The following is a 19730-nucleotide window of genomic DNA, read 5'->3' as shown; positions in this document are numbered from 1 at the left end:
CTCCACCATGTCGGCGGAGTCATCCATCCGATTGCTGTCACCGGGCACTGTATTCTTTGCCTCTCGCGTGTTAGCACTAGGTCTGCCCTCTCAATTCTCTCGATTACATCGTGTTTTCATCCCATGTGCTTTCGCCACACTTCGCTTTCAAAAACAAACTTTTCCGCCGGGAAAAGTTGCCGCCATCTGTGTTTTTGTTGCCGTGACGTGGAATTGACTCCCGCCTTAGGGATATGTTTATTGTGACAGTGTAATTTTATTTAATTTTTTTTTGAAAATGGTCCGTTTGAAATAGATTGAACTTTACTAGAGTGCAATGTAAAAACTGATATCGGTGCGCGATTTGTTTTCGTTAGGAAAAGTTAAAAAGAAAACTTCAAAGTGGATATGTACGCTTATGCCGGAGGGGGGCCACCCCACTATGCCTCTCCACCGACTTATTTACAGCCCCATCCTCCCCCTGGTCCGTCTACCCATAATTTGCAAGTTCCACCTGTTGCTATGGGTCATCATCAGGAAATCAACCCTGTTGCTCATAGTCATGTTGCTCACTATTCTAAAAAACGAAGGTATGTCTTTACACTCGGAGAAACAATTACAAAATGCCAACGTAGTGACAAATACCCTATTTAATTCGTAAAATCCACATTGGCACAATAAAATAGGGTTAAATCATTTACCACAATTGTAGTTAAATAATTTGTATAATCAAAACCCATTGGTAATTATTATTGTAACAGGCACCAGAATGATATACTTTATGTTTGGATGATACGTGCTTATTTCATTATAAACAACAATTTTTTAGGCTTATTTCCAAGTTATAAAACTAGGTTTCAAAAGTTTAGCTTTCATTTAAACCATTGTTTTGATTCAGTAAATTTCGCCCTAACTGATCAATAAAGCGGTTATATTGTTCAGCCATTAATTGTTTTTGGCAGCCAATCTTTTGATCTTTTTTTTATATCGCTGTTTACTAGTTCAATTACTGTTGTAATTGGACTAATAGAATACGTTTGGTTTCTCTTAATTAAACAATGGAAACTAGTTTATGAGCAATTTAGTAGACAAAAGAAACATGTGGTTTGTTATGGCCCACAAAATGTGGATTTAATTTCATTCTAATTTAGTATTTGTACTCTTTAAAATATTGCCCCACCATCAGTGTCCGCATTCTTTATAAACGCTTGTCTACATGTTTTGGGAATTGTGACAAAGGAATATTTTGGCAAACTAGAGATAACTAACTACTTGGCAAACTAGAAAGTAAGCAATTTTTGTGTGAATACTGTTTATTTTTGACACCAAAATATTTTTGCCATCAACCTTAAACTGCCCTAAATTTTAAGTGTGAATTTTATCTCAGACACTAGTAAAGTATTGAGTATTTTATACTGACTAATACTAACTAGAACTAAAAACTACCTTTATTATTATTGCTAACTTAAAACGCTTTTCAATGTGTTGAAGACAATTTAGGCAAACTAGAGATAATTAGAAAGTAAGCAAATTTTGTCTGAATACAACTTATTTGTGTCACCAAGATATTTTTCGCCATCAAACAAGTTTCCAAGGAAAACTAGGACTAAAAACTACCTATTGCTTAGTTTTTCAATTTCATTCAAACACAGCAAAACGTCCTTCTGAATATTCATTTTCCTAATACACCTAAGATGCGGTCTGGAGACCAGCTTTTGCTTCTTGTAGGGAAAAGTGAAGCAAAACTAAACATGTTTCTTTGTTTGATATAACCAGTAGTCTGATTTGTAATTTTGACAACGTAAAGTACACTTTTCCGTGGAAAAATCGTAAAATATTCAATTATACTCTCTAGCCCTTAACTATATGTTGATATAACATAAGTCTAGAAAGAATTGACAGTCATTGTCAATTAATATAATTATTCTTTCACTAAGACTGGTTTTACTAGGTTAATTTCTACTATAAAAGTGTCTTTTTCGTTTTCTCATTCCTTCCAGTTACACAAATAATACCTGTTACGACCCGTTGTTTTCTGATATTTTCTCAATATTATTGAAACCAAAGTAAGTTTGACAACAGTATCTCGAAATGTTAACTTGTCATTATTGTTAACTCCTCTTGAAAGAACTTTTGTGTTAACTTTCAGTCTTCTCAAATTTACTAGAAACTTTATGGCCTTCAGGTGGTTTTTAGGATTTAACACACCTGCTAAAGGCTCTTAGTGTTGTTTTGCATTACTCCGAAAATATACTTATATTTTAAAAACTAAGTTAAGAATTCTACACTTTGACAACAGTAAAACAAAGAACCTATTTTGTTGTATCTCAAGCTTACGCTTTTGTTTCTGACAATAAAGTTCTGTTAGATATCCCCCTTGATAAGTTTTGTCATTAATTTTTGAACACAACAATTTAGGGTTTATTACTCATTGCCGCTATTATAAGGCTTAAATGGGTGTAGTTACATTGACACAGTACCGTTTTGTTTTGCATTAATCTCGAAGTAAAATCTAAATGAGTGTTTATGACTTCAAGAAACTTTCAGGCAAGTGTCCAGCTATCATACATTGTTTTGAGTAACAGCAATATTGGTTGAAAAGATAAGGAAGTGGAATTTGCCTATTACTTGCTTACACTACTGCCTTTCAATTACTAGTAAACACAAGCGTCATTAAAAAATTGTTTACACAATTTGTCCTGTCCTTGTCCGTAAGTAAAGGTAAATTGTGTGGGAATTACAGAACCCTACAGGGTTTGCACTTCCGACGTAATAATCTTTTACAAATACCAAAGAATGGTTTTTTATTGCCTGTAATTCTCAGAGACGTTTTTAGGGCTCTTAAAATTATTGGAAATTTCTTTATTAGAAACTGTTAAATATTCGTGGGATTGTTTTATTTGTCTCAATATAGAAGCTTTCAGCTATGTTTACCTGTAACAAAAATTCCTCATTTGTACACCCATAATCAAAATACAAAATTCTTCAAGGGAATATTTATAAACGAAAGATAATTTAAGACCCTCTCCCTCCGTTAGCACGTGTTATGTTAGTTGTCAGTTCATTCATTGGGATGTCAGCTTAGGATCTTTTCAGCATATCCAACCGGTAAAAGAATTTTTAGGAACTAAATTAGATTGATATGTACTATTTCAATGTTAAACTTCAAGGTTGAGGTTTTGTTTATTTATATTCGAATTTGTTATTGTTAGAATAAGATAATATTACTGTTTTGTAGAGAAATTCGTCGACGTATTCAGCCTGGCAAAATTTTGTTTGATTTTTTCGATTTTGTTATTTTAACAATGTCAAGGCCTTTTTAGTTCTAGAATAAAATGTTATAACGTAATCTGAAACTTCTGAAAGTCATAAAAACAGTTTTACTGCATCAAGATCAAAAGCCAAATGGCTGATTTTAATCTTGACAAAAAGATCAAATTTTATAGTGGTTTGATTGGATAAAATTGTTATTGTTTTACTGCGATTTTTCGTTTTATTTGTGATTAACAGAATTAATACTCATAATATTGCCACTGCCTGATAATGGACATGCTTAGCCAAAGAAGTGGATTCTGTACAGTGTACTAATATATAGGGTGTCCCTGAAATGACAACGTTTAACCACAAATTTGTTGGCCAAAAATAAGGCGATCTATTTCCAAAGTTGCTTAATTTTGCCGCTACAGGGTGACAAAGTTCTCAAATTAATATCGATTTTTCGATAAATATTTCGTTTAGGTCAAAACATGTCAATCTCATAAAAATCGATAAGCTCTTATAGGAATTATTTCGAAAAAACAATATTAATTTGAGAACTTTGGCGCCATGTAGCGAGAAAATTAAGCAACTTTGGATATAGGTAAGTTTGCTTAGATCGCCTTGTTTTTGACCAAGAAATTTGTGATTAAGCGTTGTACAGTCATTTCAGGGACACCCTGTATAATAGTCTTCCATAATTACCACAATTTAGTACAACTATATAATTGTCCAGTTACAACCACAAAATAGTTTATTTCAGCAATTATATACAGGGTGTTCCGTAAAGAATGCGCTAAAAAGCAAGGTGAAATTCTAGACTTCAAAATATTAGGATTCCACCAAACATGCTTTAATAAAATGTTGCTCCTCTTTGATACACAGGGTGTCAAAGTTTTTCTTTATTTTTAAAATGTAGTTAATAATTATTATAAATATCATCGTAGATGAAATTTTGGGTGGCGGGAAATTCGAATTTGATGTCGTTTTTGCGTCAGCTGATCTTATTTTCAGCTAAAACTCTTTTTATGGGACGTCCTAGCAGAATTTAGAGTAACGCATTCGATAGATCGATTATTTTTACGAAGGAAAGGTATCCTTATTTGAAATCGATAGAATGAGCCAATTCGGTGATATTCATCATTTAACAATTTGTAAACCTAATAGATGAGATGCTGATTAAATAGGAGTACATCACGAAAAATCTATCAACTATAAGAATTGCGTTAGCTTAGTACTAATTAGTACTACTAACTTTGACACCCTGTATATCGAAGAGAAGCAACATTTTATTAAAGCATGTTTGGTGGAATCCTAATTATTTTGACGTGTAGAATCTAACCTTGCTTTTTGGCTCATTCTTTACTGAACACCCTGTATAAAGACAACAGAATGGCCAACAAAATCATCATTCCACTGTAATACACCATAATACCAGTATAAATGCCAAGTTAAAAACTTTGTTGTCAGAATAATACCTTAATCTTGAGTAAAGTAGATAAATCTAAGATAATGCCAGCATAGTATCTCATGAAATTTTAATGGGTGTACTGGTTTAGTCCATTGAACACATATGAACTGTAAGGATATAGAAATGGACGAAACGTACATCAGAGCATATTATTGTAAAACCCTCTTAATGTAATCCCTGCTGTCTGTCTAAACAAGAGCTGCGGGTAGAAAGGGGATAGACAGGAACATTTTGATCCTGAGCCGGGATAACGCGGAAACAAATACTTCACACCGGAAACGTTTTTATTCTAGGAGGGTTGTGTCTCTTATGTTGTACGGGGACATTCCTGTTAGTTAATTAAGATAAACTATTTGAGCATATTATCGAACAGTCTCATACATCAAAGCTTTATTAGTCATGGAATAACCACAAGATGTACTTAATGATTATTCGGATTATGGTCAATGAGCTTGCATGTATATGGTTAGATTCGCAGCGTTTTCAATGGTTACATCAAAGATTTGGTTTTAGACACACAAAAGATTTCTTCAGTGATCGTATCTGATTTATCAACATTTTAGACGGCGTCGTTTTTGTATAAACAAATTTCATGAAAGGTTATTATTCAGTTTTTTTCTTTTTGACCGAAGGTTACTGTTACGAATTGAAATGACGCACCTTTTTCATTATGTACTACACAAAAATAGTCTGAGGGTTAAAATTAGAAGCTCCGAGCTAAATTGAAAGAAGTTTTAATAGGAGATTTACCGTTCGAGAGGGAGATATCAAAATAACGCTGGCCTGGGGGTGGGTAATTTAGAGACGAGGGAGAAAGGGGACACTATCATCCGATTTACGGTTTACTAATGAGACCTTTATCGGCCGATCACGGCACGTAACGCAGATTTAGAACTGCAACAGAGAGTAATCGCCCGACCAGGGCAAATAACAGCAAATACCAGTGATACGGGTCGAAATTTCCGTCTTTTTGGTCCTTTTACTTTCTCTCTAAAATGAGTAATATCTTTAATTTTTTACCTAATTACTTTTAATAATCTTAGGAAAAATCTAACATACAACTTTGAAGGTATATCCCACAGTGACGTAGATGCATCTGTGAATCAAAAGGTCAAGAAGGTCCGTGGGCATTCATTTTAAAGATGTTCTTTAACTGATATCAAATAATTATGCGTGATGCGTTTCAGCTTTTATTATTTTGTCTCTATAAGCGTTAGTATCATTTCCTGAAAATTTTAAAATCTGAACATGTCTGGTTAACTAAACAGCTCTTGTATACCTACAGTTACTTAATTTGAAACTTTATATCGACTTAAAGCATAAAGGGGAACGGTGGTACTATGAGAAAAGTTGTAAAACACAGATTTTGTTACAAATATGACTAAAACGCTGATACAGCGTTTAAGTTGGTCATGTTATGAAAAACATAACAATTTTTCTAGGTTAATTAAACAACGCATTGTGAAACTAATCTGGCGGTTTGAAAAATTATGATACTTTATACCACTTTACGATACATATAAGAAAGAAATATATACAGGCATCAACGAATTTAATCGACTGAATAAACCAGCACACAGCTAATTTCAATGTCATAAACAATCCATTGGTTTTACAGTCATTTTCATAAATCACTGATAATTACGAAACAGAGTTTAAATAAAGATGTTTGAAACATAAGCAATTAGCAGTAAGTCAGATAGTAAGCTTTAAAGGTGTATTTATTGAAGCTTTGTTAGTTAGTTAGTTTTATTAAGCTTTAATAAATTCTTCTTTAAATACAAATTAGTAATTCTATTGTTGGTGCAGTGGTTTTAACTATTTTAAATTTTATATACAATTTTCATTCCCAAAAGGTAAAACTCAAGAAGTAAAACCAATACAATAGAACATTTAATAATTAATGACCAACCAACATATAAAACACATTCTGATTGAGTGGTTGTGGTAATTATTAAACCATAAACACTTTGAATAATTGTCGATATATCAACTTACATACATATTGAGCATCTCTTATTCATTTGAAAACAGAACCCATTAAGCATAAAAATAATTAATATTAATTGAACAACTCTCGCTACTGCTTCTTGAAAATTTATATTGGTATATAACTTTTGTTATGACTGTAACATACGTGTGTTAAGACTGGCCGTAAATCATTCAGTGAGATTGACATAATGGTTCCATTTACACGAGAGACTGTAAAAAGCTTATTGTTGTGCACATCTTGAAAATCTGTATAGCGTTTCATTACAATTATGATTTTTACCTGTTGCTGTTATTTGATGAGAGTTGCAGACTGCGTAAACAAATCCATTTGTGTGGTTTCTCTCGATTTGTGTATGTAGTGAGCGTATCTAATAACTACAACACAAGAGATTGTAATTTGAAATAGTAAACACATTTTGAAAGTGGGTAGTAAAAAAGTGAAAATTTGCTTGAAGACTAAATGACAATTGAATTTTAGTTGTACAAATTCGTCATCGGTAGACCAGATCGCAGATAAAGGTATACTAATCAATACTCAAGAACAAAACTAATGACAATATCGATTAGTTCAAAGATCTAGTTAGTAGGTCCCCTTGATGACTTCTAATATTAAAAACGATAAACATAAGTATGTTTGGAAAGCCCATTATTCCTTTGATTTATTAGTCGAACCAGTTTAGTTTCTAAGACAATGAAACAATGACCTTTTGGTATGGGTCAAAGACTCGTGGATCAAATAATATTAAAAAGTTTTAGAGCAATTTCTTAAGAAAAATCCGTAGATATTACATATTACAATTAGTTAAATGTAAACCATTTTTCTATTCCTAATATTGAAAATTATCTACTAGATTATGAGTTTTAGCACTGTTATGGAAAGTTGGCAAAACTAATTTAATAAAATTTGTGTTTTTACTTTTTGGAAGCCGCAGCATACAAGATGCAGTTATTTTCAGAATCTGCTAAATTTAGGTAATTTTAGAAAAATTATTGCCCAACTGAATTACCACCTAAAAACTAAAATACTGGAATTTATGTTATCACGAATTTTGGTGTTAAATAATAGAATTACATGTTGAGCTAGGAACAATAATTGAATTGATAATTAATTTTCCTACGATATCAAACTTTTTAAATGTTGTTGAAATCACTTTGGTATTTTCCAAAAAGTATTATCAAAATTTAGGTTTTGTTTTGATAAATGATTATTCTTTGGATACAAATATCAAGCAAATTAAAATTAATTTTGTCACCTTTAGCTTTGGCTAAAACTGAATATTTAGGTCAATAGTCTATGTTTGGCCCCAGCCAGAAATATTTGTTTTCTTTCTGACTCTAAATTAGTATGAATGACAATTTGTAGTCTAAAAATATATTTTTTAACATTAGTAAAATAATGAATTACAAATTTTTTAAATCACAGGTAGAAAAATACCTTACACTGCCTCTATCCTTGCTTAAGATCCCATTTAATGCTTTAAAATATGCTAAAATGGTTCAAATTGCCTTGAAATACCTTGAAATGCTTGAAGTTCTTTAAACTGTCTCACAATGCCTTCAAATTTTTCCATTTGTGGCATTTTTAAGAATCATAAGGTATAGAATGTAAGGCTTCTGTTATTGAGATTATGATAACTTTGAGATGAATTACACCCTCCAATTTACCAAAAATTAATCAAAATGTACAGGGTATTTCAATATAAATTACTAGACTTTTCTCCATTCTTCTTTTGTGTTTTGCACACATGTTGTTATTTAAAATTAAAAAGCAACAAAAACCAATGCTGTTATTGAATGTTTGAAAATCAAACCTACCAAAACTATATTGGAAATCAGCACAGGAAGTTAATATTCTGGAAGTTTAGGATAAATTAAGCTGTTTTGCTAATTTAAGCTGTTCATAAAAAAATACATTTTGTGGACTTTGGTAATATCATCTAATTTCTTCTAGGAATATGAATATAATGATTTTCAAGGATTTTTTTAATTTCATCAAAAAAACTTGTTATTACCTAAACATTATATTACTCTGTATATAAAGTAGTCTCATTATAAAAAAGTGTGTAATACTTTTCCAGAACTATAAATTTTAATTTTCCTGATATTTTATTTCTACGTCATTCAAAATGCCTCACATACTTCGAGTTTGTACACTAAAATATCTCAGGGCTTGGAAACTGTCATATGCCACTCCATAAAGCTATAAGACTACTAAAACATTACTTGAAAAGCGTTTAAATTGTTATAGTGTTAAACTACGTTAAATGTACTTTATAGCTTCATAAGTTAAATTTTGATAAATAACATGTCTACTTTGGACATATTTATATCTGTCACAATTGTGAAATACCACTCTATAAAGCTATAAAACTACAAAACCGAAGTGTTTTTCAGAGCTCCATGAGCAGTATTTTTGACAGATGTGACTTAAGCTGTTTTCTTTGGAGTCCATATGTCAAAATACTGCAAACTGTCAAATATTACTCTATGAAGCTATAAAAGCAAAAAACAAACTTGTTCAAACAGTTCTAAATTATTTCTAGTGAATTTTATAGGTTTATGAGTTAAATTTTGCTGTTGTGACTTAAAAATCCAAGGACTAAATTCTGTTTGTTTTTAGATTAACAAATCTATGTTGAGTAGAAGTAATAATAGCATTTTAAGTGGACACTTAAAGGATTTGCAAAGTATAAGAACAAAAAACCTTTGAAATTTTAGCAAGTTTTGGGGGAAATTATATCATTTAAGTGTTGACAACACTGAAAACAATAATAATAGGCAATTTTGAAATTTTGAAATTAATATTTGTATTGTATAATAAGTTTTGTGAATTTACATATAAGTTACTCGATCTTTGCATTTGGTACTCAACAGCCACTGATCTATATCAGAGTTAGGTTGTATATTGAAAATAGCTTCCAGATTACTGCATAATATAAGCAATGATCGTTAATACATAGTAAGATAATTATTAAAACAAAAACAATTGGTATTTTAGCAAAAAAATCATTATAGAAAGCTCCATCACCATGTACCAACAGATGGCGTTAAGCTGATAAGGTTAACAATTGTCGGCAAACATGTTTAAATAATTGGCTAGAAAATGTGATGACAATTATTACGTAGGGAAAACAGCAAAGTTCACAAGTAATTTGCCGGTTGAACGAGTATGGTTCGCGGATGTAATTAAAGTACATAAATTACTATGTGGCAAAATGGTTGTGATGATATATTGCATCTAAAAATTGGAATTTGGAAAATTCGAATTAAAACCGTGAATAATAATAAGCTTGAAGCAGTCAAACTACAATTTGAGTTGTACCTGACCTTTTTGAGTGGCGGTTGAATTTTCGAAGCGGTTTTTTCCTGCTGTTACCTTGTTGCAGAACCGACTTCCGTGAGCTAAAGAAACAAAGTATCGGAGCAACGTAAATTACAACTACCTGTAACAAAATATTGTTACAGCTTGAAAACGACAGAACTCGATACTGACTGAAATTTACACGTTCACTTTAACAACGGGTCAAGTTAACTTGCTAACGTATCTTAAAAATTGATTGGATAATAATTGTCCCGGACCTGTGATTTATGTTGGACTTTTCAAGGAAATAGTTTATCAACTGAGTGAGGATTTGCTCAGGAAATCAATGTAAAATATTAGCTAGCGCAGCTGAATCATGGCAATAAATAATACTTTTATTTTCAGGCGATTAATTATAGGCAAGGAAAATACGCTTCAAAACAATTTATTGAATGATACATACAATTCTTTGCCATAACTAATAAATATAAAGTTTTGCAATAGATACTGACTGTCTAGTGCTACGCAGCAGGAAAAAATCCATTATACTACAACTAAAAAAAGCAAAATGATATGGTTGTCAAAAACAGTATATATGGGTTATACCTCTTAATTACACACTAGTGGTTTTTGCAAATGCAGCAAATCGTTCAGTGTTGATCTGTTCTTCTCTTATGAATAAGTCATCACATATAAAATTTAAATAAGATGGTTGTCCGGAGGGAATGATAAGTAACAACTAATTGAAATCGCTTGATTGGTTGCTGTTTCTTTACGGGGGATCTGAACGAAACCCATTGGACGGATCTTGTTCAATTTCGTAACTCTAGTAAATACAAGAAACGAGAAAGTACAAAGGCAACATGATTTAATCAGAACTTGAACCGTTTTACGGACATTTTATTTTTGTAATAACATCAAAGAATTAGATTAATTGTGTTTCTCTACTAAATTAGCTAATACTCAACACCCTGCTGTGTGCGCCTATGGTTAAAACTATTATAAAGACACAGATAGAGATAATGCTCTCTCTCGGTATAAATAAAAGTATAAGTTATGGTGAATTATGCAGCGAGGGCGTGGGAACGCGGCAAACTGGATCAAGATGTATTTAAAATGGGTCTAGATTCGAAACTTATGGCTATCCGATGGAGATAATTCGTTGGCGCACCGTTACTTTCTATTCAACTATGTAGGTTAGAAAATCCATATTGCACCACTACTTGTTCGTAATCTTTCACAATATTATCGAAAAGTTTATCAACACCTTTAATCTGATTGTTACCAAACCAAACCCAACGCTTCTTCTTACTAGTGAGAATATTATGAAAGCTGAAAATTTCATGTTCACATACTTAGCTCCAAGGCCTGAAAAATACAATTTCTTGGCATTTGCGTGATCACTGACATTGAAACATCCATACGCTGGACCTATCTTTCAAACTCGTTCAAATCAATTCTGACTAACATAGGTAATTGAAAAGTGTGAAAGGCTAGAAACGAAACCGCTTATAATTGCCATAATTTCATACGCATTACTTATTCAAAATATGAAGTAACATGCTCAGTGTTAAGGCCTGTAATCATCGATCATTCCTTATATTACCATAATAGGCACTGCTGAAGCCTTTGGAAAATTTAATTTGTTAGTAATGAGCATAATTCTTTGATTTACTAGACAAAAATAAATCGTTCCACCGATTTGCTTCGAGTCCGTAATTTCGAATGCAAATTGATGTTATGCAGTTTTGTAAATGCAGTCACTGATCCACCCCCAATTTAAGTAGAATACACATTCTTTACTAGGGAATAAAGCCTTTTAAAGACATGTAGAATAATATTTAAGAACATTACTCATGGTTTAATGTGTTCTACATTTTGCAGTCATTACTCACAGATTTGAGTGTAAAAAACCAATGGGGAGAAAAAAAAACCAATGGGGGTCTCCCATGATTTTTTTATTTTTGAAAATACTCTCTTTAAGTCCGAAAAAAATTAAAAAAAAATATCATAATATAAAAGATAATAATATCATAAAGATCTGAACCAAAATAAAATAAGCTTGTACAGTTAGTTTCAGTGAAATAACCGTCAGTAAGAGAATATTTGCATTTAAACTATAGAATAATTTCAAAAGCTAATTTTAATTGAAGCAACAAAAATATTTGTCTGTATACAGGGTTAGAAAAATAAATTGGACAGTCGTGACGTGTATTTGTTTATTTTATTCATATTTCAATCTGTCATAAACTTGGAAACTGTTAAACACCACTCCATGAAGCTATCAAACTACAAAACTAATTTAAAAGCTAAACAGTCAGTGTAAATCATATTATTATGCACTTGAAAGTTCTTCGATCTGTTACAATGAATTCAATCTGTCAAATACAACTCCAGGAAGCTATCAAACTATAAAACATTGCTTAAAGACAGTACAATCATATTTAATACTTAATTATAGGTCCATGAGTAGAAGTGGACAGTGTATCTGTTTATTTTGAGCATATTTCAATCTGTCAAACTTGGGAACTATCAATATCTTTTCCATGGAGCTACAAAATGACCAAACTAGTACAATCTGTTAAAATTCACATTAAATGTTTTTTAGAGCAGGATTTTTGACAGATGTGACGTGAAGCGATCGTTTTTTGGAGCTAGTCCATATGTCAAAACGCTCTAAACTGTCAAATACCACTCTGTGAAGCTATAAAAGTAAATTGTATAGGTGGCTGGTTGTGACTTATCCTAAAAATGTTCAAAAAAAGACTAGACTTCAGGGAAATTTTAGTGAAATCTGGCAATTTTTTTAAAACGTTTTTGAGGGAAATATATTTTTTAAGGGTTGGCAACACTGTGTCTGTGTATGCTTCTCTATCTCCATTGCTAATTTGTGGTAAACGCTCATTGTATCGCACAAAAATAACTAATTCAAAAAAAATTAAACTAACTAATAAGTTTTTTATCTAAATTTCTGTGTGTTAAAACTGTATTAAGTTACAAGGTATTATTTACGAACAAATGCAGCAGAACTTTAAAAATTTGATCTCGTCAATTTTGTACATTTAGTGTAATTAACTAACCCCATGAGCAGCCATGCAGCACATCTTGCATAAAATAAATTTGTAGGTCATTGTTTATAAAGTTTACTCAGTCGTGCAAGAAGTTCAAAAATAACGTTATTATTATCTTCTTTACAAAAGGTTTTTGGTAAAAACTTGTGACTTATTACTAATAGTAGAAAAATTATATTCTGGTAATGAAATTGCATGATAATAACCAGAATCTGAGATTTATCTGTCAAAGTTAGGATTATGAGTATATATATTCTTTTTAGAGCAACAATTTTAGAACGCTCTGTATAAACCTAAGATTAAGAAACATATTATTCTAATGCTAAAACTTTAAATTGTTTTAGAAATGTAATGAGTTTGAGATACACTAAACTTTTCCCAAAATAAGACATTTAATACAAAATGTGCCAAATATGATGATCAAAACTAGATTCTGTTCTAATGTTTTTACACCGTTCTAAGTGATCTAATACCTTATGTGCCAACAATAGGATTTTTAATGGACGTAAATCCTATAGTCTGATAAAGTTAAAAGCCAAGTCAAGAGGCTGTACCCAAGAAAATGAGGAATTTAGAAATGGCTGAGTAAAACAAAGCTTACGTTAATTTATAGACTAAATTTTAATTGGCATTGATTGAGGCTTGTCCTGTAGGATTTTGCAACACGGATCGATATCTGAAGGTTTTATAACTATCGGAAAATATAGGCAAAATGTCAATTGCGTCATCACCTTCAGGCTATTCTTCTTTGTTGAATTGAATTATAACTAAAAAATATATCATCAAACTATTTAGATGAAATCTCTAATTATTAGATTAACGAAGTATTGCATAGCGAATGACTCAACAACCTTTAAGTAACTCTTCTCCTAAAGTAGCAGTTCTAATATGCAAATAGTAGAAGCGATCTTTAACAATGTTCTGTAAAGAATCGATGCTTGATATTGGTACTTTCAAGGACAGTTTATTAAGAATAAGAACACCCCGTTTTTCAATAGACGCACCGTGTAAAGCTGAACAACAACTCGCTGTTGATGTATTTTTATGTTACCGAAGAACAATAGTCATGTTAGCCTCTATCTGTAGGTAATTTTGTTTTAACTGGTAATTTATTTACTTAATTTTTCACTGTTTCGACTGTTCGTTTTGTTGGTGGATGTAGTTTGTCATGCGTAGTAAATGATGCTGCACTCTGTAATGTCAGACAAACTGATTGTATTTACAAGTCAAAATTGAGGATTAACTGTATGCTTCAAAACTTTTGTTTCTTAATGACATTGCAAATATTGATAGTTTCTAATAAATTTGCGATTATTGTTAGTGACACAATTTTCAATGAAATTTTCCGCGCTTTTAGTAATTTAGATTTAATTGTGTAAATACATAATGTATGGATTACTAATGGAGCTTCATGTTCTGATTGAGTTTTTAATAATTCATAAAACAATATTTGTTTCCGGTGCTAATTATCAACAATTATAATTTGTTCTAAAGTATTCCGTTGGTTTGAAAAAAAGCGTTTTTATATACTTGTTCTTTGTGAAGGTTTTTAGTACGCTAGTACACGCATCTTACTGTATGTGGCTCACAAAAAAAAAATACATTTCGTGTACAAATTGTTTATTTAAAACATTTAATTCACGTCACATAACTCGAAAATTGATTGTCTAAAAATGTTAAATACGACGCTTGAAAATACATAAAATTTTCTACCTGAACCAAGTCATGACGTGAGCGCCTGTACAAATGGAAGTAATTCATTTTTACGATATCCATATTTTTGAAACAGAACTTTCAATCATGACATTTATGTGCTTAGTGGAATTAAGTTATTTACCGGACATTTAATGAGCCCTGTGGAGGATACGAGAGACAAGCTAAAAGTACTGATTCCTCCTTCAATTTTTTTAGATTATCAATCAGAAAATTGCAGCAAATTTTTTGTTGAATGTTGTGAAAATTTCGTTAATACAAATCAATTTGAGAGTTGGTTGTGTTGTATTTGTATTAGTCCGGTTTTTAAAAGTACCTGGTATACAAATTACTGACGTAGGTGAGCGTGCTTTAAACACTTAAAACACCCAATACGTGTAAAGTGTGCAAAAGTTCTAAATAAGTTTTTTGCTTTTAGGTCAGATGAAGACGACCCAAGTGGTAGCAAATACGCAAGGATGGAGGACGACAGTATTCAAGACAAAGAACGTTTTGCCAGGTAACTATCAACTCCGGATTAGGTTTGAATCGCAGTTTGAATTAAAAAACCTTACACTTACTAAAAATTCAAGTAAAAGTTAGATCAACGACTATTGACTAGGAATGTTTTGCTTTCTTCCTGGTTGCATCAATTCTGGGTTGAATAGGAATGAGGAAAGAAGAAGAGGCGAAAGGCGTCCTTGTGCGCGGAGAGAGGGGCGCATCGGCGCAGCAGCGTGGGAACCTAGCGTCCCTCCCTCCGCGCAGCTCGGGGCAGGTCACGATTTGCTCGGGAACACGATCCACTGATCCGCCGGTCCAAACGATAGATGAATTCGAATTTCAAGAGATAACCCATTCTAATTTTATACTTTAAAAAAAGGATCAAGTATTTTCCAACCTCAATATAATTACCTCAAGAAGTTCTACCCCATCAGGGTTAATACTATTATCACACTATTTTGCTTTATTTCTTCTTCCGTCCGAAAGTCTCAGTCTAGATCATCATTGATCAGCGCAGCACTTCTTTTTGATGTTAGAGCCACGGGCCAAATAGAGCCTGAGGGCATTCGATGACTCTGGATGTTATAGTTTTGCAAGAGGCTAAAGGTTATGTTTGAGGTCTTCCATCTTGAAAGTTCAGTATTAAGAATGAAGCCACAGATCATTTTTTTTTAGTTATTAGAAGGTTATTTTGATAGGATTATCCCAACTAATGTCCGCTAAAGTATTATTCCTAGACATCTTATTGAAACTACTGGTTATTGCATGTATAAATTTTAGAGCATAAACCAAAGACAATAACTTACTCTATCCAATCTTATGGCCAAAACTCTAATTAGAGACAGATATTACATTACTTGTTGTTTCTTACTTGTGTGTAATATAAAGAGGAATGAAATCAAATGAAGATCTCTGATCCCGGATACTAAAGTCAAAGATGTTCAAATCTGAAGGTCCAGCAGACCAATGTCAAGTGCTTTCTTAGCTTATCTAATGATCCGGTTATGTTGCATTTAAGTGAAGGTGTATACCAAAATGGGCTGAAATGCCATCACGCATGTACTATTTAGGTTATCTGGTTTGAAGTGGTGCTTCATCAAGAAGACAGAACAAGTAGCTCCCTCTTAAGAAACTTTATAAGATGTGATCATTTGAAGAACTTGTTGAGACAAGAGGCAAGAAATCACAAAATTTGCATTGATTTGGTTCTCTCTATTTTTATTGCTTCAGAGAGCAGTAATATTATTTAAGAATACAGAACCAAACAATATTTGAAAATTAATACATCTTTAAAACTGTATTCATTGTATACAGAATAATTCATAATTGAGTAAACAGTCTTTTTCAGTCTACAACTAATAACAATGCCAGTTTGCTGTATTATCAAAGATCTTCATTACTTATTCATCTACTCTATAAAGTATTAATGAATTTTAGCAATGTTAATGCCCTTTGGCACAATGACATTTTCCTTGGTATTTTGGACCTTGTTTCCTCTGAGTTGACCATAAAGAAGTTTTCCCTCAAATCTCCTGGAAACATTTTTATAGTGTGAAATTTTTCTCATCACAAAAACATATTATTTGTCATAATTTAGATAATAAAGTGAAGTGGCAAAAATCTGAAAATGCCATCACAGTAAAGAATATTATCATTCCTGTATTTTTCTGAAAAATTAAAGCATTACAACATGATAAACAAAAACTTGTATCAACTATTACTAACTGATACATTGTATCAACTATTACACGCGTCAGTTTATGAAGAAATTGGTTTAATTTACTGTATACATGATGTTCTACTTCAATTATCTCTTTAACCATGTAATTATCTTTTAACCTGATCGGTTTTTAATTGTTATCCAAGCACAAGATGTTATTTGGTTAAATTGTATGAGTGGTTTATGAAAGATGCTTCTAATAATTTTTTAGTGGGTAAACTACATACGAAGAAAGTAAAACGAGTATAAAACGGTAATCGCAGTAATTACATGCTCATAAAAATGAATGTTGTTCTAGCTAAAAAAGTTACTACAATTTCTCCATTTCTCATGGCAAATTTGAACTGTTACCAGCACAGCTTATTTGGAAATTTAAATAATGGCCAGATTTGGGGCCGTTCCCACAGTTAAAGATCTGTCAGATAATTTGTACGAAGTATATTCTCGATGCATAATGATATATTATTTTTGAAATGCCTACTTTTAACAACGCCCGTAATTTGAACTCGATTTTGCTGCCATATTGAGTATATTTTGAACGGTATTTACGACTGTGTGAACTACTTTGCCAAACTCAGTTTTTTCTATAATTAAAATGTACATACATTAATCTTTTAATTCAATTATGTGTTAACCAACAGTATAATCCATCTTTTTTCTGTACAGTGTATTGTAGAGTGAAAAAAGCAAAGGAGACCGCTTCATTAACCCCAGCTAATCGAGAATAGACAGGTTTTAATGAATTAGATATGACGGGATGTTGGAGCTCCTTTTATAAAACGATTTCACAGTAATAACCCGAAGCTGTGTATGGTTCCGAAGAAATTTTCCATATAATCCTGCGGAGATTTTACACGAGTTACGCTGTGCCGTACTGTGTTCATGGGTTGAAGTTTTTGTTAAGCTTCGAATAACTGTTCGGTGTCGGTTTAATTCAATAATTTGTAATGTAAAGACAAATGGTAAATTAGGAACTCGAAATTCTTTCTGAGAAAAAATTAGAACGGCCACGCCAGAATTCGTCGAGGATTTCTGTCAGAAACTTTTTTCACTCGTTTTTTTTTGTTTAATTAGCAAACTGTAATTTTTAACTTAATTATACACATATACGGTAATCAGGAGCAGGCGTACATCTGATCCAAATGATACACCACTTAATTGTGATAGCTGAGAGTTAAAGAAAGAGTTGTTTAACAATTAGCAATTAATTTGAAGTAATTGCACCTCGCCGGCGTAAAAGTGAAAGATTCCTTTCAGATAGATCTGATTTGGAAATCAGCAAGCGTGAACTTTGGGGTATCTTTTAATAAATAATTAAAATGTGCAGTGGGATTTGCAAACGAACCTAAAACACAAATGCATTTTTTCCCTCCATTCTGCAATTTATTATCGTACCGCTCGCTAACTATACAATTACAGTGTAAATATTGATATAAAACGGTTTACTACCAATTAATGGAGAATAGCGTGAAAATGTTATGTATTGAGTTTGCTAAACATTATTATTTGCTATATCGATTTAGAGGAGAATTATTTCCCTTTAACAAATATGTATCGTATATTTTTAGGTTTAACAGTTTGGTATCCTCGTCAAACAACTCACATTAAATTTTCAATTCTAACCAAAAAAACCTTTTTCGATTATACGACTAATAAGACAGAACTGGTCTTCGGTGGCAATAATTACGAAAATTGGGTATCGGTTGAACTTTTTAAGCAATTTCGTACACGAAACACTTTGAAACCGACTCTAAGGACCAGGGGACTATTATTTGTCTGGCGGTCGGCCCTGTTTTGCGGTACTCCTAGGAGAGAAGAAAGGCAAAATAATTGCAATAAACAATCAGTAATGGGACTTGGGGTGGAGTTAAACAACGATTGTTAAGGACAACAGACTTTAGAATGGACCAATTGCTCTTGTGGGGAAAACGGGTCAGTTGTTTAACGTGCTATGATTTTGTTACTTTTATTTGGATTTAAGCTGTAAATTGTGAGAACTGAGAACCTCAAAGTTTTATTAATAATTTTTGAGTATATTATTATTTTCATTATTAATACTAGTTTGTGCATAATTAGAGATGACCCAAGGTAATTTTCTCTTCAGATTTTTTAATATTCCTTCTTTATTTGTCAAATGTTAATAAATTAATAACTCTTTTTTCTAAATGTAATTCTAGAAAGTGAAAAAATTGAAACTTTGTAGTTACTTATTCTTTTCCCAAAGGATTTTTAGTTTTAATGTGAATAGAAGTCCATTATCTTTCAGTGGAAATGTACGAATACCAGAAGGGTATATAATGACGCATAATATTATAATGGAAAAGACCCCTCTTCTGGTTTTGTTTTTTTTTACATTGCTCACATTTTTTAGTTTTACAACGTTGTCGAGTTTCTTCTAAACCATGAGCCTTGTTTTAAAAGTGTTTCTGTCATCTTCTTTCAAATAACCGAGTTATGGACTCGATAAATTTTTAAAACAGTTTTAGGGAAATTTCTCCCTTAAATGACCTTTTAGGGCAAAAGTTCCTTAATGCAGCATTATAGAGAATATAATTCCCTACAACTTCTCTTTATTACACTTTTTTGATAATTTTTCAAATAACCGAGTTATGGGCTTGTTTTATTTTTTAAAACAGTTTTGGGGAAATTTCTCCCTTAAATGACCTTTTACGGCAAAAGTGCCTTAATGCAGCATTATAGAGAATATAATTCCCTACAACTCTCCCTTGTTACACTTTTTTGATA

The 19730-nt window shown here is 32.0% G+C and overlaps 1 protein-coding gene and 1 long non-coding RNA gene across 5 annotated transcripts in view; one reads left to right on the top strand and one right to left on the bottom strand.

Moving 5' to 3' along the window:
* Positions 1–67: 67 nt before the first annotated feature.
* Positions 68–19730, top strand: part of tgo (Aryl hydrocarbon receptor nuclear translocator homolog tgo) — a 39107-nt gene continuing 19444 nt past the window's right edge. Inside the window, exons 1-2 of one of the 4 annotated variants that reach the window (XM_081994652.1) lie at positions 68–569; positions 15201–15281. In XM_081994652.1, the coding sequence (XP_081850778.1) occupies positions 388–569; positions 15201–15281 (263 nt within the window). In that variant the 5' untranslated portion in view covers positions 68–387. The remainder of the gene's footprint in view (positions 570–15200; positions 15282–19730) is intronic. The other 3 variants (XM_081994654.1, XM_081994655.1, XM_081994656.1) reach the window with 3 other exon arrangements.
* Positions 10428–10716, bottom strand: LOC145739142 (uncharacterized). Its single transcript, XR_014180904.1, has 2 exons — positions 10605–10716; positions 10428–10552 (listed from the first exon to the last, which is right to left on the bottom strand). It is a non-coding gene; the product is annotated as an uncharacterized LOC145739142 (long non-coding RNA).

The sequence above is a fragment of the Ips typographus genome, linkage group LG16, assembly GCF_016097725.1.
Source record: "Ips typographus isolate SLU linkage group LG16, UJ_Ityp_2.0, whole genome shotgun sequence".
Taxonomy (NCBI): domain Eukaryota; kingdom Metazoa; phylum Arthropoda; class Insecta; order Coleoptera; family Curculionidae; genus Ips; species Ips typographus.
Note: the sequence above shows the minus strand (reverse complement) of the source record. Positions and strands in the feature narration are given on the sequence as shown.